The sequence below is a fragment of the Antechinus flavipes genome, chromosome 6 (genome assembly GCF_016432865.1).
Source record: "Antechinus flavipes isolate AdamAnt ecotype Samford, QLD, Australia chromosome 6, AdamAnt_v2, whole genome shotgun sequence".
Classification (NCBI taxonomy): domain Eukaryota; kingdom Metazoa; phylum Chordata; class Mammalia; order Dasyuromorphia; family Dasyuridae; genus Antechinus; species Antechinus flavipes.
The window spans coordinates 76956309-76982365 of record NC_067403.1 but is presented as its reverse complement, the minus strand read 5'-3'; the positions used below and the strand labels follow the sequence as shown (position 1 = coordinate 76982365).

The window sequence follows — 26057 nt, the reverse complement described above, 5'->3', positions numbered from 1 at the left end:
GTATGGCCTGGGGAGGAGAAATAACTATTTCCAGGTAGGCTTCTAGTTCCTTACCCTTAATACATGACATTCTATTTCCTTCTAGGCTATGGTTCAGAGTATGGCATGGAGCACATCTTCTATCCAACCAAATTTTCCAACTCTCTTCCTTCTTTCCCTTGTATAGCTGGACAATCTATAGTTTTCTGTGGGACTGAAGTATCATGGGGTATCTCTATAGTAAAACAATATGCCATAGGCTTGAGAACACTTAAGCACTGAAATCCTAATATGTTAATTCATTAGGAAAGGTAATTGATGGTTCTATTTTCTTGGATGTTCTGCTTGTAATGACTCTATATTTGCTATGTAATTCCTTTTAAATTTTTTTTTTTAAGTTCTTATGGTTGGGAAATCTGTAGAAAATGACTATTAAGCCACCTTGATCTTCAAATTCATTCACTGCTTTTATTGCTTACTCAAATGCTATGGCATAAAAATTTGGAACTCAAAATTGTAAAGAATGAAGGTTACAAACAGTTTTATATCTAATTGTGGAAAAATAAAAATGAAATTTTAAAAATTGTACGTCATGAAACGTGAGTAATTAAGTTGCCCTCAACTTTCTTTCGCCTGAGACATTGTACTTCATACCTTGAGTCCTCTAAAGCTTCCTGGACTGGTTGGAGAAGAACTGGAGGATTTTGTTGATTTGGGAGTAGAAAGTTGGCTGCTAGGAGTCCCATTAACTGATCACACAACAGCAAAGCAAAAAAAAAAAAAAAAACAAAGAGAGAAAGATAGTTAGATTACAAAATCATCAGGTCCTTTACAAAAGATTAATTATGCACATGCTCTATTACTTAAAAACAAAGCTCAAAGCAGGTTGCAAATCAGCACTGAAGGTAATAATCTGATATGGTACCTTATAGTACAGCAGGACTGTAATTCAGTTTTATTAAATTGGTAAACAATTAGAGAGAGAGGATCAACCTACCACAAAGCTATTTTCAATGATCTTGATATCTAAATGAGAAAAATAGGCTTATAGATTAAAAAAAATCTTAGAGAATAACAATTTCTTGAGATATAATCTAATTCAGGGGTATCACTCAAATAAAAAGGGATTCTTATAGCTGCATACTGACAAAATATAATCTATGTTATGTTGCATTTTTATTTATTTTGCCAAGCATTTCCCAATTATAGTTTAATCTAGTTCTGCTTGCACCTGGAGTTTTATAGCATCTAACCATGAGAGTTCCACCTCTGATCTATCTTCCTCGAAGTAAAACTATGCTTACATGAACCTACCATTTTTCTGCAGGCCTATGGAAAAAGAAATTTAGAGGCAAGGGAATGTTATGATTCTATATAGGGTTCAGCGAAGAAAAGGCATTTTCCTCCTTTAGTGAACTGCTGCTTCTGGAGGAATATATGCAGAGTAGTCAGAGAGAAAGGGGATGCCTGATCAACCCTCTAATTCAGAGCTACTCCATTGATCCTTATATTAGGTCAAGAGAACTAAGGGAAGGATCTCAGTACCCTGTTGAAGACACAGACAAAATGAGAGGGCATGGGTGGATTATCTGCATTTTTTGAGGAAACAACTACAGAATCAGATCCCACATTCATAGAAGAAATGAGAAATGGGAAAAAAAATGTTCCATCATTAAGGCTATTTTAGTGTTCCCCAAACTGCAATAATCAGAAACTTCTTACAACTATTTTCTATTAGTGTTAAAGGTACCATTATTTTCTGAATCATTAGGTTTGCAATTTAGGTGATTTTCTCAATCCTGTACTCTCTGACCACTACTTGTTTATAAGTTCTGCCATTTCTACTTTTATAGCACCTCTACTATGTACCCCATCCTCTCCTCTAACAGTGGTACCATCTAGGGCAGGCCATTAAGTGCATAACTGCATCTAATAAACTTTAGTGGCTCCCAATAACTCTTAAGATCAAATGCTAAATCTTTTGTTTGCCTTTTAAAGCCTTTCACAACCTACTTCTTACCTTTCCTCTCTTCCTATTATCTCCCTCCCTTCCACCAACTCTAAAACTATTATCTTCTTATTCCTCACACAACCTCTCTTCCCTACTCTGTTGATTCCCTATCCTTGGTATACTCTCCTTTGTCTCTAGATCCCAACTTTCCTGGTTTCCTTCAAGTCTCTGGTAAAACTCCACCTTCTGTAAGAAGACTTTCCCACATACTATCTACTTTCAGATAGAAAACTGATGGACTCAGAATGCAAACTGTAGCATTCTCTTTTCCTGTATTTTTCCTATTTTTCTGGAACACAGCTAATGTAGAAATGTTTCACAAAACTTCATATGTATAATTGTTATATTTCAGAGGGTGGAAGACAAGGGTAGAATTTGTAATTTAAAATTTTTTTTAATCTATTCTCAGTCCCCTTTAAGGCTGGTGCTTTCTCTCTAAGACTATATTCAATTTATCTCATCTATCTACATAATTATCTACAAAATTGTTTGCATTTACTTTTTTTCTTCATTAGGTTTTAAGCTCCTTGAGGGGGGACACTATGTTTTTTCCTTTCTTTGTATCTCCAGCTCTTAGCATGATGCTTGATTCATATTAAGGGCTTAGTAAACACTTATCAGCTTGACTTGAGCAAAACTCAAATCCCTCTCTTTATAATTAAGATCAGTTTTTTTTTTCTTTCTTTAGTGGAAAGAAAAACAACTGCTATTTTTGTTTTAAAAATTATCATTATGAAAACTATTAAAGTTATGCCTCAACCCCTCCAGATAAGTGATTGCTAATTCCTATCATTTTTTCCCCATCTAAGGTTCTATAATCTCATGATTTAAAAAATAGTACTTCTATCCAAATCTGTTCTAAATAGTGAACTCCAAGTTAGATATTCCTATAAAAAATTCTTTTTATCACATCACATCCTTGTCTTTCCTCAAGTCAGCATATCATTCACCATGACCCCAAGATCCTGTTCTACCATAATCACATAAAAATAGTGGTAAGCCAGCTTTTAAGTGCATAATTTGCACGAATATGACTCATCACTTTATTTTGCTTATTCCCCAGTGTTTCTTCACCACAGCAAAGAAGTCATTCTGCTATTTCTCACTGAAGTTCAGATAACTATGATCTTAATGAATGAATGGCCACTTTTAACAGCTTCCTAATGATCTACACCTAGGGCCTCCTATTAATCTTAAATCTTCTCTTGCACAAGTGATGACAGATACCTCGGCTATCTACATTTTATTTGTCTCATTCTGGAAGCACAACCACAGATTGACATCAAGCATGCTTTTAAATATTTAAATAACATAAATAAGTATTAGGAGCTTAATTGGGCCATTTAAATTTCAACTCATAACTGAAAAATTTGCACCATTATATGAAAGAGCAATTAGTTGCTGTTTTTAAGGAATAGCTTATGGTTAGGTGAATCACATTTAAAAATTGGTCTTGAGAAATTTCAATCTTGCTATTTTTAATTTTTATTTCTCTTTCTTCCAGGAATTATGCAGTGGTAATTATTCAGTTTATTAATTTAAAAACACCAATATTTTTAAAGTGGAAAAAAAAATAGCTTTTTTAAAAATCACCTAACAGCAAACTAGATTACAAAGATACTAAGTACTTATTTTGCATTTGTTGTAAATTTTTAATTTGGGAACTCCATGAACCAATGTAGCTCAAAACTCATCTATGGCTTGATAAACAATTCCTGGGATATGGAACATCAATTCAACACTATTATACCAGTGATATCAAACTCAAAACAGAAATAGGGCCCAGTCCTACCCATAAGGACCTCTGCATATTGACTTAATTTTAAATGTAATATTATGTTGTTGAATTTTTATTTATTTTTAAAAATACTTCCCAATTATATTTAATCTAGTTTAGATCATATTTAGGAGTGTAGGAGATATTCCTCTATAAAATATAATAGCATATTTAAATGGGAATTAATAATGTTAAATAATTTTTAAAAAGCTTTACTGCTATCGATCATTTTTCTAGCAAGTATGGACATAAGTATAACTGACTTAACAGATATTTCTAATTAGTCTGATTATTTCTCTGAGGCCAGATAATTCTAATTACAGAAGAAAAATGTCTAAAAAATCTCTTGAAAAGTTCTAGTCTGGTGGCAAAAATTTATATGAAATAAGTATTATATGAGAGGAAAAAATCTTTGAGAGTAGACAGCACTTCTACTTTACAAATCTTAATAACTTAATATTGAAACCATGCCTAAACATTTTTCTAATAAAACTCATAGCTAGTGATTTTTTTGTTTAGTCATGGCCAATTTTTCTTGACTGCATTTGGGATTTTCTTGGCAGAAATACTGGAGTAGTTGGATATTTTCTTCTCCAGATCATCTTACAGATGAAGAAACTGAGGAAAACGAGATTAAGTAATTTGCTTAGGTTCACACAGCTATAGTAAATCTGAGATCAGATTTGAACTCTGGAAGATGAGTCCTCCAGACTCCAGAATGGAGCTCTGTGCTTATGGCTCCCTCTTAGCTGCCCTGATTTTACTGATAATTGTAATTAGGTCAAAGACTTGGAGCTAGGAGCCTATTAGATGCCACTTCTCCAATCTCATTTTTATATGAGAAAACCAAAGTCTCCTTTACTCAAGTAACTAAGTTGGGGTATATACCCAGATCTGCTGGTTCTAAACCCAACACTATTTCTACTGCTCTAAGATAATAGGTGATAGAATACCTAGAACACTGAGGCTAAAGTTGGGAAGAATGAGTTCAAATCCAACCCCAGACACTTACAAGCTATGTGATCCTGGGCAAGTTATTAAACCTCTGTGTCCCTCAGTTTCCTCAACTCTAAAATGGGGATAATAATAAAGAAGCATCTATTCAAGGATTGTTATAAGGATCAAATGAGATCACTGTAACATGCTTAGCTCAGTGTCTGGCATATGGTAGGGCTTAATAAATGCTTAAGTCCCTCCTTCACAAACACAATTCTCTCTTGGAAAAGATAATTAAGTCATATATCCAATAGTAGCAGATTAATAAATGACATAATAACAGTTAACATCTAAACTTTCACATCCTCTATATAGTTTGGTACTTTGCTGGCAGAGGTAAATGTCAATAGACAGAAAACAGACTTAAAAGTTTATATTTCTTCCTCTGAGGAATATTCTTCTACTTCTCCATTCTCAAAGATTAAGTTTGTTTTTTTTTAATTTGTTTGTTTGTTTTGTTTTTTTCTCAAAACAACTTCTTCCGGTAAAGAACAAAATGTCCTAAATTCAATCACTATAACCTAAAGAAAACAAATTTAATTCTTTCTAAAATAAATTTTGTTGGTGTTTGCCCATCTGCATTTATCTAGACTATAAATGTTAGATGCTTTGTTAAACATTAATTGGAAAGTTTTCTTTAAAGGGCAGGGTGAGTGGGGATACATCTCTATTTAGGAAATTAAACACTTAAGACAACCTTACCCTTTATTATATTTTTGATCTAGGTTAAAATCCTATTCCATCCTGCTATAGTGACATTTCTTTCTATTTCTTTCTAAAATTCTGATTATTTCTTGACTCAATGATGGATTCTTTATGAAGTGAACTGCAAGTGCAGCCTATTAAGGAACATTATGTAAATAAGGGAATAACTGATTTTGTCTTCTACTTATGGAGATCAGATCACACAATTTATTTACCTACCTTAATATGATCACCATAATTTAATTTACCAGACTTAGTAGGTAAGTTCTGGTTAGTGGCCTGAGGTATCTAAAGGTCAAGACATTCACCCACAGTCATACAGTTAAAAGTGTTAGAAGTGGGATTTGAATTCAAGATTTTCTTGACTCCAAAAAAAAAATCTCTTCCCTAGTTCTTGCTCTGACAGCATATATACCATAATTTCTCTATAGCTAAGGCACAACATATTTCTCAATACAAGAATGAAGGAAGTCAGGAAGAACTGAGTTCAAATTCATCCTAAGAAATTTACTAGCTGTGTGATCTTGGGAAGTTAATTAAGCTCTCTTTGCTTCAGTTTCCTCAATTCTAAAATGGAAATAAAAATAGTCTATTTTCCAGGATATTATGAGGATTAAATGAGATAATATTTGTAAAGCACTTAGCACTGTGACTGGCAGATAGTAGGTGCTTACTAAATGCATCTTTCCTTCCTTCCTTTCTACAATGACTTCTGGGGTTTACTGGAAATAAACCCTATTATGGTATAATGTTTTTCTCATGTCATTCCATACATCTGTTTTTAGATATAAAATATTAAAATGAGAAGGACATAATATGTCCTTAAATATAATATCTTTAAATATATCTTTACAATCTTAAATGTATTTTGACATCATATATATGTATATATATTAAATATCCTTACATATATCCTTAATTGCCTAAATATAATAAAACTACATTCAAATCCCAATCACATAAACTCACTTTTTTGATTTAACAAGACAACTGATGTGCTGAGTAAACTTCAGTGTAGTTTTTAAATAAAGAAGATCCAGCATACACTGAGTGAGATTTAAAATTCTACAGTAGTTTATGTTATGAGTAGACTATCTTATCTACTTTATTGACCTCAGTCCAAGTTTTGAAACTAGACTGAAATGTTGAGTACCTGCAGACCTTCTGTTATTTCAGAAGGTTTTTGTTATTTATAACCCAACTTCTTCTCAACTTGTATGGACTACATCTTGGGATGGTTGATTTAGAGAACAAACACACTATGAATCATGCTTCCAGTTAAAAAGAAAAAGACCATTCGTATTTGCAAACACTCTCCCAGATTCTGATTAACAGAGGCTCTTGTTGTTTGAGACTTCCCCAGTTTGTACAAACACTTTCTCAGCTCTACTTTGGATAATTCTCTCTCTTACACATACACACACACTCTCACTCTCTGTCTCTCTCATAGAAAATCTCAGATCTTAATTTTAACCATTTTCAGTTATTCCCTTAAATGCTTCTAGGTGCTATAAGATTTAAAACAAAATTAGTGTATTGCTTCTAAGACTCTGCTGCAAATGGCAAATATTATTTTATTTAAATTTTACTTAAACATTTTAATTTATCACTTCCCAGGTATTTTAAGAGAATGTGTGTGTATAAAACACATATTTATAATACACATTTATAAAATACATATATTTAATAATATAAAAATATGTGTATATAAAATAGGTATTGTATATATTACCATCTCAATCAATGGGGAGAGAGGTAGAGAAAATGGACAGAATTTGTAAATGGAAATGAAAATTTTACTTTCATCAGCAGTCCCATTGGGTAGGATGATGGGTAAAGTTCGCTGTGCATCAAACTCACTTTTTTTTTTACTGGAAGTAGTGCAGATGCCAGTACACACACACACACACACACACACACACACACACACACACACTCAGACATGAAAAGCTCTAGGTGCCCCAAATCCTAGCTGTATTGTGCGCTGTGCAGACAGACTGATGCCCACTGGAACAAGCTCAGATGCATTCATGGAAATGGAGAGAAAGAAAATGGAACAGCGGCGGCGATGGCGGCAGAAGCAGCAGCATCACAACCCTAGTGACAACGGCTCACCTGGGGATTTAGCTGTAGAATGAACAGTGGAGTAGAGGCCACCCCTCTTTACTGTACACATTCAGTACAAACAAAGGAGGAAACATTAAGGAGAATAGTTATTCAATAGGTCTAAACATGCATAAAGACAGATAGAAAAAAGGGCATAACAACCAAAGCCCCAGAGAGATGAGGGGAAGGGGAGAAAGAAGAAGGTAACAGTGGTAATAGCAAGTCAAGTTTATGTTAAATCTCCAAAGAGAAGGTCTTGTTTTCACAAACTCTTAAGGCTAAAGATACTTTCCGGGGATACCCTTGAGGAAATGATGACACCATTTTTGCCATTTCCCATTTTGTCATTATATGTTTTTGTTTATTTGTTTGTTTGTTTTGCAAGGTTTCTTCACTTCTATCAGTAACTCTTGCAAACTGTTAATGGTTCTCCTTCATTACTGGAAAGAAACCTCCATAGCAAAGTTAGTTATATTGGTTTTAATGTGGGTTTAATTTTAGAATTATTTACCTGGAGATAAAAATGAGGTGAACATAATATTACTGTCTAGGGCTCCAGGACTGAAAGAAATACATCTGAGATTCGTTTGCTTTTTTAAATAAAATTTAAAAGTAGACGTAGCTTTTAAACTCAAGAATGTGATGTGGGAAAAAAAATCAATAAAAAATTAGCAAGCTAATTTTTTGGGGTAAACAGATTGATATTTAGAAAACATTGGCAACACTGAAGGACAGTACATATTTGTAAAAAGCTTGTTATTATGAGACCAGGAAAAGACAATATTCTGTGGTAAATACTAGACTTCACAGAATATCTGAATAAAAATTTACATCTCTCTAAGAAGAGAAATTAACAGCATTGGCTAACACACTTTACTTTTCAGGAAGATTTTTTTTAAAAAAAGTTTAGCTTGATACTAGCCTTGCTAGGGATTGTCATTTGTTCACTGGGATACTATTGGTAAATTTTGAGTAACTTTTTGTTACATAGAGATGTACTTGTGAAAACTCAAAGGAAAACCCCAAGAGGTTTTCAAGATGATGAATGAATAATTACATCTATGACCATCATTACAAATTCCAAAAAAATAACCTTCAATGTAAATTTCCTCAGTTTCAAATCTTTCTTTTATTTTCAGAAAGTGTAATATGAGGAACTGTCAAACTCATGTGCACAAAATGCACGAATACTATTTTTTTTTTTAGGTCTTTTCACTCACATGGCTGAAACCATTTCAAGACAAGGATATCTTCCCCTTAAAAACAGGAAAAAAAACACCCAACAAATTTCCAATGTTCTGAACACCCACTCCTTTTTCATTAATACCTGAGGCAGGTGATTTGCTGCGACGTGAAGGCCCAGGACTTTTGGATCCAGACTGCTTAGCTGTACCATGGGAACGAGAATATGATGACTTCAAGACACGGCACTCTAGTGAGGAACAGATGGAGTTTTAAATATATCTGGTTTCAGAACTAGACCCAAAGCAAATCATGGACAGTGGAAATTTACTGTGCTAGAAACCTAGCTTGACATTTCCTTATTATTGTTAAGCAACATTAATAAAAAAGGCAAGTATCACAAGACTAACAACGTTAGAACCACAAATCATACTTGAATTTATCTTCCGCTGGGCTGGTGCTGCTAAGTTAGAAGGTAATGTACTTTTCCCCGAGCTATTCCATATTAAAAAAATATATATTAATCCCAGGCATGGAAAAAGTGAAATGGGAGGAGGTAGAAAGATTTTGTCTAATGTTTCACCTAGTTTTACCCTTCAACAGGAAATAAATTCTTTAGTCCAACTGCAATGTTGATGAATTCTTACCAATAGCTTAATTTAAATCTAATTCTAGTATCATCCTATTTGAGGGGAGGGAAAGGAGACAGGAAACAGGAATGCTGAGAGTCACTGTAGTATAAGAGAAAAAAGTACTAGATTTAGAATCATAAAAAATCTGGGTTCAAATCCTGATTGAACTACTTACTAGTTATGACACTTGTCCTTTTTGCCTCAGCTTTCCTACCTGTAAATTAAGGATATTACCACTTAAGATTAAATGATCTAGCAAACTCACATGACTATTGAGAAACAGATCCTCTAACTTCTTATTCAATATTCTTTCCAATAAACCACACTGCCTCCAGTGACAGAAAGAGAAATGAAATGATGAACAAAAATGGAACATATCATAGGCAAAACATTGTGATTCAAAGATAAAGTTCCAAAAATGGAAATTCTCAACAACTTGATGGACTTATAATTCCATTTATTTTGATATAAGTTTAAAAGAAATGTCTCTCCAATCATTTTTTGCAGTTACTATGGGCTCATTAAAAATTGTGATTAAAAATAATAGTGATAATACAAAAAGATCTCTTAATGGGGAAAAGGGAAGGCGCTCCTTCTTTTGATAGCTAGTACTTACTGAAGACTAATCCACCTCTTCCTGGCTTTTTTGAAATTTCTATGCCTCCCATTCTTGGGTTTCCCATTTGTTTCTGATACTTTTGGCCCTCCCTTAGCCAGTCTCTAGTAGCTCACTATCTATGACATCACATGTGAGAAACCAGTTACCTGAATGAAAATCTGCTTCTTCCCTATAAAACTGTCTCATTGAGTTATCTCATTATGAAGGTGATAGAACTCCAGTCATTCTGCTTATCTGCTAAGAGACTGAAAATATGTTGAAGGTGGTCATGTGAAGTCCAAAGTTGACAATTCCCACATTTATGACCCTTCCTTTTTCCTCTAGACTGTCAAACTCATGTGCACAAAATGCACGAATACTATTTTTTTTTTAAGGTCTTTTCACTCACATGGCTGAGACATATTCTAAAAATTCACAGTCAAGGTTCCAGGGAAACTCTCTGGTCTATCCTTCCCTTGTTTTCCCTGTCACCCATGTCTTTGCAATTAGCTATGTGAGACTGGGTAAGATACAACCTTTGTCTGGCTAAAATTCCTCATCTTTAAAAAGAAGAAAACAGTAAGCTTTCCCTTCCAGTCCTTTCATAAAGACAAAAATGAAATAAAATTTGCAAAGTACTTTGTAAATCTTAAATTGTTATATAAATACTTATCATTATAATAGCACATTAACAATAATAATAATTATTAATATTCTTATTTGGGGCTTTGATTTCAAGTTCTGGCTATTCTGGCTATTAATTATGCGAATTAAAACAAATCTTAACAAAGACCCATTGATTATAATGGCCTGTTTTATCCATTTGTGAGACTCCCTCAATTAGTAGCATTACAGTGAAAAAGAAAGTAGAGGTTAAGAGATTTCAAAGAGAAATCAAATCCTTACCACTGTGATCCAAGACAAAGTCATCTTGAGCATAACGGAATTTTTCGGGTCCGCAGGCGATAAAAACATCATCATCACCAAAAAAGTCTTGTAGGCAAGTAACCTGGAAAACAACAACAACACACAATACCATCACAAACAAAACCATAAGCACTTTTAAAGTAAAAACAATATGGAAAATAAGGAGGGAAATGATACTTACAAAAGTAGCTTAGAAGGTTTAGAACTAGTACAGAAATCTCAGTATTTTACATAGGAAATGTAACATTAGTTCCTCATACAGTTCTCCAAATTGCTCTCTACAACTTTCTTAATTTGATTTCAGGAGTGATACGCTAATTTTGCCTTTTAGGGTTTTTTATATCAAAAGTTCTGCTGCCTTTGATAATGTTTTTGAGTTTGGGACTTTTTAGGAAGAAATCAATAGAGCTAGAAGTAGTATTAGAAGGCCGTCATTCCCAACCCTTCATTTTACAAATAGGGAAACGCAGATCCCCAAAGATCAAAAACCCAAGGTCAACCAATACTAAGTGTCATAGCTAGAATTTTAATATCAGTCCTGTGACTTCACATGTCAGCATTCTTTTCTGCTGCACCATGCTGTTGAGATACTGAATCACAGTCTCAAGTATCACAACAACCAAGAAAGGCAGATTATTTTATTATCCCTCTTTTAGAGTTTGAGGAAATGGAGACAAAGATTATCAATGACCTGCCCAGAGTTAATAGCTCATAAGTATCTGAGGGTACATTTGATCTCAAGTCTTCCTGATTTCAGGCACAGAGCTCTATCCATTGTACCACCTGCTGCCTTTTGTTAGTTCATGACCAATTTACTTTCTTTTTCAGTCCAAAAACCATTCCATAAACAAACTATGCTCAAGACCTTGAACTCTGTACAAGGATTATAATTACAAAAGTTCAACAGTTCTGCTAGTTAGTGAAGGAATTAATATTTCCATAGATCAGTAAAGAAAAAATATATGCCAAGTACACAGAGTGATATGGGCTAGAGGGAGGAACCTTAATAACTGAGAGGATGAGGGAAAACCTCTTCAAAGAGATTGTCCTTAATCTGGGTTTTGAAGGAAGTTAAGAGTTCTGGGAGTGAAGGTGGGGATGGAGAGCATTTTAAGGATGGGAGACATGCTGAAAAACTTATATTAAGAATAGTAATAAGGTCAGTTTCACTAAAGCATGATATGTATGTAAGGGGGTATCATTTGTAATCAGGTTGAATCTCGAAAGGGAAGATATGTACAGGTTACCCTCAAGGCAAGTGTTTATTTTATCCTAAAGGCAACAAACATATAGCTAATGAAAATTCTTGAGCAGGAAAGTGACATAATCAGACTTACATCATGAATATCAAGCTTGATAGTTATATAGGATAGACTGCACATGGGAGAGAAGTGAGGCAGGAAGATCTAACTGAAGGCTACTGTAATAGTAAAGTTGAGAGTTGATAAAAGCCTATACTTCTTGAACTGTGGTATGATTCAGAGATGATGAGGGATACCATCCTTGGTGATGACTTTTAAGGCATTTTTCACACATTAAGCATCACTGAATTTGCACCCAACATTTCCCCAAACACTTGTATTATTGACTTTTCCAAGATCCCAATGCTCCATGATTACAACTCTTTAACAGTGTTAAAGAAAGGGCTTTCAAGTTGTGGGCAATTTGGAATCACTGAAAGAAAGCATCATTCAATTTCTCAAATTTAGTCCAATTTTCCCTTCTGTTCAACTCCTGTCTTAAATGGATTTATTAAAATATCGATTGGGAATCTAATATTTTTTCCACATGGAAGCTGAAGAAATAAATCAATTTTTACCCTGTGCTTTTCTTTTTCTTTTTCATACGGATCATTTAATTCTCAATTCTGATAGTTCAAAAAAGACAGGATTAGATTTGATCAAATAGGATTTAATTCATTAAGCAATCTTTCATGACAAACATAAAAATCATATCACTTTGTAATACATTTATACCCTGCATGGACGACTGTTCTTTTAATTATCTAACCAGATCTCTAATTGTTTTTTTTTTTTTTAATGTTATTGCAGGGAAATATTTCATATGATACTAAATTAGCAGATATGTATCCCACTAGAATAAACGATTAAGGTCCTGATTATGTCTGGCTGACAACATTTTACAAATCTGGGGACTGTATCAGAATAAAAAGGTGGTTCCCATTTCTACAACACTTCTACTTAGTGCTTTGTGCCTTGGGTATCAGCTGCCTAATCTATCTTTTAACGATTTTCCCCACCACCAGCAGTTTGCATGTCTGAGTTTGGCTTACATCGAGAAGGCAGCAGGTGGCATGCCTCTCTTAAGTGAAAGAAAAGCTAAATAAAACTGCAAGCTTCAATTGTGCTAAGGTTTATCTCAATCTGTGCCATTAAGAGTGTACGTTTCTGTGCTGCTTTATGCTTTACAAGGCACTTCCCTCAAAACAACATTCTGAATGACGTGGTTCAACAGTTATTCCTGTAGCCCATGAGGAAATACTCAGAGAGGTTAAATCATTTGCCTACAGCCACACAGCCAGTAAGCATCGAAACTGGGGCTTGAGCCAAGATATTTAGATGTTAAGCCTGATGTTCTTTTCATTAATTCATGTTGTCTTATGGATCGTTTCCTAGCCCTTCAAAGCAGGAGAGACGATGGTAATAATAGCTTGCCTTCATCTAAGACTTTAAAAGTTCACAAAACTCTTTGCATATTATTGTATTTGTGCCTTGTAACAATCCTGCTAGATAGATACTATTTTTTATAGATTCCCACTACCCCACCCTCTATTTTATACATAATAACAATAGCCATGATTCATAAAATACTTACTATGAGCCAGGCACTGTGTTGAGTGTAAACATCATCTCATTTGAGCCTCACAACAATCCTGAGAGATAGCTGCTATTATCCCCACTGAACAGATGAGGAAACTGAGGCAGACATCAGTGAAATGCCTTGCCAGGCTCAAACAGTAGGAGGCAAGATTTGAACTCAGGTCTTCCTGCCTCCAAGCCTAGAGCTCTATTCACTGGAATACCCAGCTACCTCCATAAAAGATACGTGTTGACAGAAAACAACCGTCAATCCCATAATGACAATTCAGCAAAATATAAAATATTAGACTATTGATAAATTTCTTAAAATGGCATGTATTTGCCTGCAAAAATTACCAGGAAATCACAGAAAGCCCTCCCTTATGCAAACCCTCCCTGGTAATTTTATTTTTGTTAATTGACGTTATTAGGCAGATGCTCGGAATAATGCACGGTGTGCCTAGAATGGAAGCTCTTGCAGAAGAGGCTTGTCATTCTAGTCTTGTATTCCCACTGGTTAGGGCAGCTAGGTGGCGCCATAGTGCACACAACTGGAGTTTCCTGTAGCAGGTGGACATTTACAAGCTGTGTGATCCTGGACGAGTTATTTAACCTGCTGCCTCAGTTTCCTCATCTGTAAAATGGGAATAGTAATATCTAGCACCTCCTACCACTGATAAGGTTGTTGTGAGGATCAAATGAGATAATGTTAAGTGTTTAGCATAGAGCCTGACACATAGTACTATATAAATATTGGTTATATTATTATATTATTATTTACTACTACTATTATTAACTTTGACATAATCCCTCTCCTGGTACAGACCCTCATCACTTTATCCCTAGATCATTACAGTGACCTTCAAGTTGTTTTCTCTTTCTCTCTCTCTAATCCATCCTTCACTCAGGAATCAACATAACCTTCCAAAAGTCTGACCAATTCACACTTCACCTTCCCCACTCAATAGACTCCAGTGGTTCCGTATTGCAGAATTTTTTTTTTCATTTTTCAGCCTTCCATAACACAATCTCTTTCTATCTTTCCAGTCTTCACCCACCTTCTTCCATGCCCCCCTCCATGTGCTATGATCTAGTGACATTGGACTCATTGCTATTTCTTACACAATCTGCTTTATTTCCTGACTGCATTTTCCCTGGCTGTCCTCCATGATTGAAAAGTTCTGTTTCCACCTCGTGGTTTCTCTCAAAACTAATTTAAAATCCAACCTTCTTAATCCCTCATTAGGTTAGTGCCTTCCCTCTAAGATTATTTCACTTAATACCAAATATAGCTAGTTTGTACATAGTTTGTACACTTGGGCAGCTAGATAGAGCAGCGAATATAAACCCTCAGGAAGGTCCATATTTAATCCAGTCAAATCATTTCACTTCTGTGTTATTTTAGTTTCCCAACTGTAAAATGGGAATAATAATCATCATACCCACCTGCTTCAAAAGGCTATTATCAAGATTGAGTGAGGTAATATTTGTAAAGCATTTAACACAATTCCTGGTACACAGTAGGCGCTATATAAATACTTGTTGGCATTGATTGATAAGAACCTAACTATTAGCCTAATTTAACTCACACACATAACATCTGCAAATCATTTTGAAGGTCTCTTTTGAATTTTAGCATTCAGAGGCATCAAAATATTGACCAGAGATATTTTCCTGGTTGGCACCCAAAGGTTTCTTTGGTTAAGAAGTCTATTTAACAGCATTCTCATTTCCCCCTCTGAAAAGTATTCAGGATGAGAGGTTCCAGCCATTTATCTGCTCGAATTCCTCGGCCAATAAGCCATCTCAGGTGCATGCTCTGTTCCTCTGGACAGTTCCTAGCTTTAAATGTTTTAGCACAACATTAAATAATCACTACCAATAATGCTGATTGTAGAAGCGGAGATCTGGAATACGCCAGCTTTGACTGGGCACCAAAATGCTAAACAATTCAATGAATATGCATGCAGGAATGGATATGGCAGCATGGAAATCAGCTTTGGTAATGAAAAAATAAAAAAGCAAACAGGATGGATTCACCATCATTTGCCGTCTGGCGAGCGGAGATCTCTGATTGCATCCCATCTCTAGGGTAGCATACGGAGTTTCTGGCGCTGCCTAAAATGGTAGCACCATCTCCAAGCAGAGAGAAAACATTACTTCTGGAAAGAACAGAAGAATGCATCTAGCCCCTATAGTGCTTTTGAAAGCTTAGAGAAAATGAAAACATTATGAGTAGAAACTCATCAAATATTACATATATTTGCAGCTGAGCAGGCATTTAAAAGATTGCACAACAGCAGATGGTATGAACAGGTTTCATTATATAAACAATGAGTAAACAAGGGATGAAATTGGAGCAGTTTTTTCCTCTCCATCACCACTGGTTTATAATTCCAAGTCCATTGTCATTTCTTCCCCACAATGAAAGCCCGTTTTAGTCATGGGCATTACTATATTTCTTTAACCTGTAACGAATATACTCTAGAAAAGGAACACCAGGTGGCATATGTCAGTGAGTTTTATATTCTAGCTAAGGATTCACCAATGGCTAAGGTCCACATCATGGAAAATTATTAGCAAGTTCATAGAAAAGGGACTCTCTATACTTTTATTGCTGTTTTAAGTAAAACCTTTTGCCTGAATTGTCAGTACATAAAAGTTGCTGGATGGGTAATCTGTGATTCTGTAATGCACAACTTGTGTGACATTCCAGCATTTTGATTAACTCAAGATTTCAATTGTGGAAAAACCAAAGAATGATCAGACCTGACAACTGAGATCTCCCAAACCGACACTTATGAAATTTCTTGATTATTTGCTGAAGATATAATCAGATGTTGGCATAATACTTGTATGCACATACATGCAAGACATATACATATAAAGCACACAAATATAGGTGTTATAAAGAACCCAAGGAACAAGCATTAAAAAGTTAATTAGGGCCCTTTAATAGCTTTTATATATATATATATATATATATATATATATATATATATATTATTCTTATTTTCTCAGAGATTGTTACATCTCAATAAGATACATTAATGACAGAGAGACCCAACCCAGAGTCAGAAAGTTATGAGTACAAATTCAACTCCCAACTTACTATCAATGTGACCATTAGAAAACATTTAATTTTTCTGAACCATCATTCTCAATCTATAAAATAGGGAAAGCATCTGTAATAACTATCTGACAGAACTTTGTTATACTTCAGTTTCACAAAAAGGACTGCACATTTCAATAGATTTTGGACGAAGAGAAAAATGGCTTTACTAAAGCATAGTATTTTCACCTTTTTTGTTGTTGTTATTTGTTTCTTGTGTTTTCTTTCCCCTTTTGTCTGATTTTTCTTGCAAAACATGACAACTATGAAGGTATGTTTAAAAGGATTGCACATATTTAATCTATATCAGATTGCTTGCTATCTTGGTGAGGGTGGGGGATGAGGGAAGAAGGGAGAAAAAATGGGAACACAAAGTCTTACAAAAATGAATATTGAAAAACAATATTTTTTTCAAGTTTGTTCTGTCTGCTTTTATTTTTTTTTTATTATAGCTTTTTATTGACAGAACATATGTATGAGTAATTTTTTACAACACTGTCCCTTGCACTCATTTCTGTTCCAACTTCTCCCTTCCCTCCTTCCACTTCCTCCCCTAGATGGCAAGCAATCTTATATATGTTAAACAAAACAATGTATTTATTAAAATAAAATGTTATTTTGAGAAAAAAAATGTGATTGCACATTCTAACATTTCATAGAAGGTGGCACCTCACAAAAAAGCAGTGGGATGGTCTTGGAAAGAGTGTTGGATTTGGAGTCAGAGGATGAAGGATTTGAGTTCAAATCTTTGCTCTATCACATCGTACCTGGGTAATCTTGAGCAAATCATTTCAATTCTCTCGTCCTCCATTTTCTCTTCAGTAAAAATGAAACAGCTGGACTCGAATATCCTTTCCAGTTTTAAATGTATGATCCTATGATCCTAAATACTTTCTAAGTGACAGATCTAAAGCAAGGCTCAGGACTGAACTTAAGATAAAAATCTCTGTAACTGAAATACAAACAGGATCGTCATTCACTTGCTAATGTGTTCCTGTTTATAAACATCAATTTTTATTCAAGACATATATATGTATATATACATAACACATCTGAAATCAAGGCTTGGCTTTTCATTAATCAAAATGACTAAGAATTTAAACAATACAGGGATAATATTAACAATAGCTAAATGAATAATGCAGACATTAACCAGATAAATCCACTTGAAGCATAGTGGACATTACATCTCAAAATCAGTACCATGGATCACTCTTCAGTCTATGGAAAACATAGCTGAGCTTTCCACTGTCATACAAGTTTTAAAATATCCTTTGTTAACTAATGTTTGTTGATTTGAAGGGAATTTTCACCAAACATTACACAGCACAGTGAAAGTACACTTTGTGATTTATGATTTCAATGATATTTACAAGGTATCTATAATGAAGTTTCGAATTAGAGAGATAATGGCTGCTTTTCTCATTCCTAATGGTGGCACATGTTTATCTTGTTAAGAGTTTTCAATTCAACGTATTCACTCTTGACCATGTGCAACTTTTAGTGTGAAGAAGAGGGGAAAGAGGAACAATTTTTCTGCTTTATTAGTTTAAGAAGTTGAATAGAAGTTAAGAGAATCCAGAAGAATAACTGATCCACAAGAAGCAACTTTTAAATATATTAACATTTTTAAAAATGGTTTGGTCATTTTTCAATCATGTCCAACTCTTCATAGGGTTTTCTTGGCAAAGGTACTGGAGCAATTTGACATTTCTTTCTCCAGCCCATTTTACAGATAAGGAAACCAAGGCAAACAGGATTAAGTGTATGGAGTCTGAGGCCAGGTTTAAACTTAGGAAGATGAGTCTTTCTGACTCTAGGCTGGGTACTCTTATCTACTACACCACCTGGTTGTCCAGTGTTACCTTGTACTTTGCCCCCAAATAAGTACCTGGTGTAAGAAGTTTGGATGTTTCAGAGAAAAAGAAAAATATCTCAGAAAATTAACAAATAAGAGAAAAGCCTAGAACTATTGAATATGTTTTCTTTTTTTTTTTTAAATAACTTTTTATTGACAGAACCCATGCCAGGGTAATTTTTTACAACATTATCCCTTGCACTCACTTCTACTCCGATTTTTCCCCTCCCTCCCTCCCTCCACTCCCTCCCCCAGATGGCAAGCAGTCCTATAGATGTTAAATATGCCACAATATATCCTAGATACAATACAGAACCAAACAGTTCTCTTGTTGCACAGGGAGAATTGGATTCAGAAGGTAAAAATAACCCGGAAAGAAAAACAAAAATGCAAACAGTTTACATTGAATATGTTTTCTAACAGAAAATGATGATAATATAATAATAGCTAGCATTTAATAGTGCTTTAAGGTTTTCAAAGCATTTTATAAATATCTCATTTTTATCCTCTTAAAAACCTTGGGAGATAGACTTATGTCTAATGCTTTGAAGTTTGCAAAGTGATTTCTATTATCTTTTACATTAGTCCAAATTCCAAATAATTTATATTTCCATATTATTCTCATATGAGCCTCATAGAAGTCAGGGAATTAGAAGCTAAAAGTCTTATTATTACTATTCTCATTTTAAAGATAAGAAAATAGTTTCAAGAGGTTAAAAGCTTCTCTGTGGGTCATCAAGAGAGAAGAAGCTTCAAGGGCCTCATTTGAACTCAGGTCTTTCTGAAACCTCTCAGAGTGATTATGAAGCCATTCCTTCAAGTATTATCTAGACTTCATGTAGCCACTTCTACATTTGAAAAAACCTTTGTCTTTTTAAAAACCTCTAATTCTTGAACAGTAACTCAGTGAAATTCAGAAAATAGAGTCCATCAGAAAGCATAAATAGAACTCATAAGACCAAGCCCCTCTGAGCATTCCAACTTTTAATTGCCCTTTCCACTGATTAAAATTGAAAGCACTGTTAGTACCTCATTAAATATTGTTAATAGTACCAGAGGAAAAACCTTAAACAAATTAATAAGGGAAACTGGGAATTACATTGTGAAGATAGTCATCTTATGGAAAGGAGATAAAATTAACTAAATGGTATTCTAGATAAAAGTTTAGTCTTTTTTCTATTTTGAATATATAAGCAATACCATTTTGTGACTTTTATTATTAACAACAACGGAATCAATTTACTATTTAGGTAATCTATTTGTCCTTTTTAAACCAAGAAATGAACAAAAGGATTCAAAATCTAAGATAAGGAAAGGTTTCTTATGCAGTGAAATTTGCTTCAGCAGAAAAAAAAATTATAATAACCTTCTCATAACTATCCCTAAGGAAAGCTATGATTTGTTTTTTATTGTTGTTGAATTTTTTAGAAAAAAAATTTGTGCTATCAGTTTCTATACTTTTCAAAGATTTAATTTACAATTCAAGTGAAACTTTTCCAAAACCCCAGCAATTTTTCACAAAAAAACAGAATGCTATGATGAAGCTGAAAAATAAAATAGAATAACAGAGGAAATTTCCTCTGTGCTCTGATTAAAACAAACAGTAGAATAGAAGCAAGCCATGTACAACAATCTTATTTTTACAAAACATACCTAAGTCCTTCAATGGAAGAAGTACCATTTAAAGGCTTTTTCAATAGACACATAAATTAGGTCAAAGGAACAGGTAACAACTATAATTTCATCAGTCAAATCCACTTTAATAGAATGCCCCATACACAGATTATATATCAAAAGCAGCTAGGCTGTGGTATGATTAGAACACTGCTACTACAATCTTACAAGTAAGACACTGTAATAAATGACCATAACAACGTAGTGCTTGATAAACTCAAAGATCCAAACTTTACAGACAAGAACTCTATTTGTTAAAAATTGCTGGGGAAATTTTAAAAAGACAATTTGGCAGGAAGTAGCTATAGACCAACATGTCATACTATTTACCAAGATAAGGTCAAAATGAATACGTGATTTAGCTATAAAGAGTGATATGAGATTAAGGAAGCATGAAATGTAAGATCTATGGATAAGGGAAGAATTTTTGACCAAACAAAAGATAAAATTATATATTATAAAATGAATAATTTTGATTACCTAAAAAAAAAAAAAAAAAAAAGGATTTGTACAAGTAAAGCCAATGCATCCAAGATTAGAGGGAAAACAGAAAACTGGGGGGGGGGGGGGGGGGGGAGGGGGAGAGGAAGAGGGAGTTAAATTTGTATAGCAAGTTTATCTAGTAAAGGCTTCATTTCTCAAATATATAGAAGCAACTGAATCAAATAAATATATAAGAATATCTGTCATTTCCCAGTTGATGAATAATTAAAGGATATGGACAGGCAATTTTTAAATAAAAATTTTAAACAAAGAAAGTCATATGAAAAACGTTCCAAGTCACTATTGGTTAGAGAAATACAAATTATGATAACTATGAAATATCACCTCTCACCTATCAGATTGGCTAATATGACAGAAAGGAAAAATGACAAATGTTGGAGGGAATGTGGAAAAATTGGGACACTACTGCACTTTTGGTAGAATTGTGAATTGATAAAACCATTCTGGAGAATAATTTGAAATTGCCCCAAAAGCTATAAATTTTGTATACCCTTTGACTTGACATTACCACTATTAGGTCTGTATCCCCAAAAGATTAAAAAGCAAAAAGGAAAAAAAGACCTACATACACAAAAATATTTATAGCAGCAATGTTTGTGGGGGCAAAAAAATTGGAAAGAGAGGGGATGTCCATCACTACAGGCATGGCTGACCAAGCTGTGGTATATGATTGTGACAGAATGCTATAAGAAATAACAAGCAGGATGCATTCTGGAAAATCTGAAAAGACTTCTGTGAACTGAGACAAAATGAAATAAGCAGAACTAGAAAAACACTGTTCAAAGCAATAAAATCATCTGTGAATTACTTAGCTAATCTCAGCAATTCAATGATCCAAGACAATTCCAAAGAACTTATGATTAAAAATGCTATTTACCTCTAGACAAAGAACTGATGAGAAGTCTGAAGGCAGATCAAAACTTACTTTTTTTTAAACTTTATTTTTCTTGGAGCTTTTTGTGTATTTTCTGTCATGACTTAATATGTATAATCTATATCAAATTTTTTGCCTTCTCAAGGAATGGACAAGAGGAGACAGGATAAACATTGGGAATTCAAAATAAAAGAATGTTAAAATTGTTTTTATATGCAATTGAAAAAAAATGTAAAAAGTTAACAGCAAAAAAAGTGCTATCCACCTCCAGAAAGAGAACTGATGAACTCTGAATGCGGACTAAATACTTAAAAAAAAAAAAAAAAACTTTCTGCATTATTATATTTTGTATTTTCTTTTGAAACATGCCTATTATCAGCCCTCTTTGTAGTGGCCAGAAACTGGAAATTGAAGAGATGCCCATCAATTGGAGAATGGCTGAATAAATTGTGATATATGAATATTATGGAATATTATTGTTTGGTAAGAAACGACCAACAGGATGATTTCAGAAAGGCCTGGAGAGACTTACATGAACTGATGCTGAGTGAAATGAGCAGGACCAGGAGATCATTATATACTTCAACAACAATACTATATTATGATCAATTCTGAAGGACATGGCCATCTTCAGCAATGAGATGAACCAAATCAGTTCCAATAGAGCAGTAATGAACTGAACCAGCTACACCCAGCGAAAGGACTCTCGGAGATGACTGTGAACCACTACATAGAATTCCCAATCCCTCTATTTTTGTCTACCTATATTTTTGATTTCCTTCACCGGCTAATTGTACACTATTTCAAAGTCCGATTCTTTTTGTATAGCAAAATAACTGTTTGGACATGTATACTTATATTGTATTTAATTTATAATTTAACATATTTAACATGTATTGATCTGCCATGGTGGGGGGGAAGGAGGGGAAAAATTGGAACAAAAGATTTGGCAATTGTCAATGCTGTAAAATTATCCATGCATATAATTTGTAAATAAAAAGCTATAATAATAAAAAAGAAACATGCTGATTATGAAAATGTTTTGCATGATTTCATTTGTATAATCAAAGTCAAATTGTTTTTGCCTTTTTAAGGAGGGAAGTAGGGCAAGAAGGAGAGAATTTTGAACTTAAAATTTCAAAAAATTATTTGTTACAATAATTATTTACATGTCATTGTGAAAATTTTAACAACATAAATTCTTAAAAATAAATTGCCATCTAAAATTCTTAATAACTTTTCCCAATATTTCTTAAAGATCTGAAAAAGTATCTCAGAATGAAAGATTGCTTGAGGTCAAGCTGGTTTGGAGTGAGGATGATTGTCCTAAGTGACTATGAAGCTGGATTTACAATTTTCATTTTCTTCAAAATTTGGGTTTAGGAATTAGGCATATAGGGAAGAAAAGTTAAATTTCCATAAGGAACATCTGAGCACATCTACTATCTTTGTGAAGTCAGTGGTTTTTGTTTGTTTTGTTTTTGCTAATGTTCATGCATTATAAGGATTAAGTAAACATTAAACACCTACTATAGACCAAGAACTTTACCATATTGTAGAGGTACAAAGAAAATCAGTCTCTGATCTGAAGTCTCTTAATTCTAATGTAGTCAGGGAGTATATACACATAGGTGTACAAAACAACTCAGGGGGAGAATAATGTCAGGAAAGGTCTTATGAAGAAGGTAGCATTTGTACTAAGTTTTGAAAGAAGGCAAGTATTCCAAGATGCAAAGGTGAGGAAGAGGCATTATTATTAGGAGGCAGACAGTGAGATAAAGCATCACAAGTGAGCAAAAACAAGCTGGCCTGTAGGATTGGATGGTGTGGTTTGTGTAGGGTAGTGATATGTAAGAAGGCTGAAAAAGTAGGATGTGGTAAGGTTGTAAAGAACATGAAATGATACCCAGAGCATATAATTATTCTTAGATGTAACAGGAAGCCACTGGAATTTATAGAATAAGAGTGTGACATGGTTAGATGTGTCCTTTAGGAAAAGCACTTTGGGAAATTGTAGAAGATAAACTAGGCAGAATTTAATTAGAATAATCCCTAATTATTATTGGGATCAGGTGAGAATTGATGTAGTTCTGATCTATGGTGATGTCTAAGCAGAGGGGAGGAAAAGAGGGATGTTATGGAAATTGAAAAAAACAAGATTTAGTAATTCATTAAATATGTCAGATAATAACGAAAAAAGAAAGATGATTTCAAGGTTTCAAAAACATTAATAGGGAGGATGGTGGTGATGTGAATAATAATAGAAAAGGGATAAGACAATAAATCCTGTTATGAACATATTATGGGTCATTCAGTTTGATTAAAAAAGAAAATAGATAGTAGATAAGGGGGGCTAGAAACAAGATATACGTGAGGGATTCCTTTGCACAGAGATAAGTGAGTCCATGGGAACTAATGAGGTCATTAAAAGAAAGGGTATAAAGAGGAAATAAAAGGTAACCTAAGACATAATCTTGAGGTTAAACCACAATGAGTGCTCAAGATAAGATTGATGATTCAGCTAAGGAAAGGGAGTAGGAATGGTAGGATGAGTAGGAGGAGAAATAAGACAGTAGTATCTGAAAATTCCACCTAAAAAAGATGAGTATTCAGGAAAATGGGGGAGGAATCATAAAGAATAAGAATTGAGAAAAGACATTACATTTAGTAATGAAGAGACCATTGATAAAACTTTTGAGAAATCAGTTTTATTTGAGTCATAATAAGACCAGAAGCCATACTGTGAAAGGTCACAAGAGAAGTAAAGACAACTTAAATAGCTTCTTTTTGACTGTGGGATGTTAAAAGATTGCTTGGACAATTGCCTAGGGCAGCTAAGTACGTTACAAAGTTGATAGAATGCATGGAATCCGGAAGATCTAAGTTCAAATTTGACCCTAAATACTTAATTAGCTTAGCTGTATGACCCTGGGAAAGTCCCTTTACCCCATTTATCCCAGTTTTCTCCTCTATAAAATTATCTAGAGAAGAAAATGGTAAACCACTCAAGTATCTTTGTGAAGAAAACCCTAAACTGAGTCACAAAATGTCAACCACAACTGAATGACAATAAAGGCACATAATAGATACTCCTTAAACATTTATTAGTGGACTGAATTTTCTATAATTAAAGTTGAATTAATCCTCCTAATATCTTTAGCCTTTCCCAAAGAGGCTTCCCATATACTTTTTTCCCCCCAAGACAATTGGGATTAAGTGACTTGCCCAGGGTCATACAGCTAAGCTAATTAAGTGTTTAGGATCAAATTTGAACTCTGGTCCTTCAGACTTGAGGGCTGGTGCTCTATCCACTGTGCATATACTTTAAAAAAAAAAAGTATAAAAATGAGAAAAACATACCATAACTAAACAAATACAATGAAAATGTTTGAAAATTTATGCATCAATCCACCCTTAGGACCTCCTAGCTTTGCAAAGGAGTGGAAGGTGGTAAGGAAAATGTATTCTATATCTCTGGAGTCAAGCTTTTTTTTTTTTTTTTTTTTTTTTTAATAATTACACAACATTTACTTATTTGTTCTATAGTGGCTCTTTCTGTTTAAAATCTTATAAGTTTATATAGTGTTTTCTAGCCTCAACTTACTATTTTGCTCTGTATCAGTTTATGATTGAGTGTTTGGAATAGACTTATTTTTATTCATGGATGAGTTTAGGAATTTTTTACTAAAAGCTACTTCTTAAATTTAAGTGAAGAACTATTAAGAGGAATATGTATAATTTATATTTGCCATTTGGGATATTGTAGGAAAGTGATTTATGAAATAGGCCCATAAAACCATGGAAGGGAAAGCTATTAAGTTGCTTTTTAATTTACAATTAAAGTCTAAAATCATTTTTAGAAGATAACAGGTTGGATTAAAAGAGATTAAAAAAGATTAAAAGAGAGTCTCCAGTTCATTCTAATCCTATTATCTTTTTACTGGATTTCTTACAGAGCTGATAAAAAATTCAAATTAGACAATACTAAGTTACAACCAGTAATGCTGTCATCTACCCAAGGATTTACCAATTTCTTTAAACACAACAAGGGTCAGAACTTTCGATCCATCAAAAGATACACCTTTTAACAAAGAATTTTCTCCAACAAAAAAAATCTGAATGGTGGATAAAAAAAAAACTTGTCGCATGGAATATCAGTCTTTTCTAAATAATTTTTAGATTCATATCTAATTATTTTATCTTACTATTACATACACACAACACACACACAAAAATACATACATGTATATATATATACACACACATACATACATACACACAAACACATTTTGTTCATGAAAAA

At 33.8% G+C, this 26057-nt stretch overlaps 1 protein-coding gene across 4 annotated transcripts in view; it reads right to left on the bottom strand.

Moving 5' to 3' along the window:
- Nucleotides 1-26057, bottom strand: part of DCLK2 (doublecortin like kinase 2) — a 202192-nt gene that overhangs the window by 62132 nt on the left and 114003 nt on the right. For 2 of the 4 annotated variants that reach the window (XR_007948403.1, XM_051966349.1), the window contains exons 3-6: nucleotides 10893-10995; nucleotides 8902-9006; nucleotides 7584-7634; nucleotides 634-728 (exon numbers count right to left, since the gene is read on the bottom strand). Coding sequence is in view for 2 of the 4 variants with exons in the window: in XM_051966349.1 (XP_051822309.1) it covers nucleotides 634-728; nucleotides 7584-7634; nucleotides 8902-9006; nucleotides 10893-10995 (354 nt within the window). In the remaining 2 variants the exon portion in view is untranslated. The remainder of the gene's footprint in view (nucleotides 1-633; nucleotides 729-7583; nucleotides 7635-8901; nucleotides 9007-10892; nucleotides 10996-26057) is intronic. The other 2 variants (XR_007948404.1, XM_051966350.1) reach the window with 1 other exon arrangement.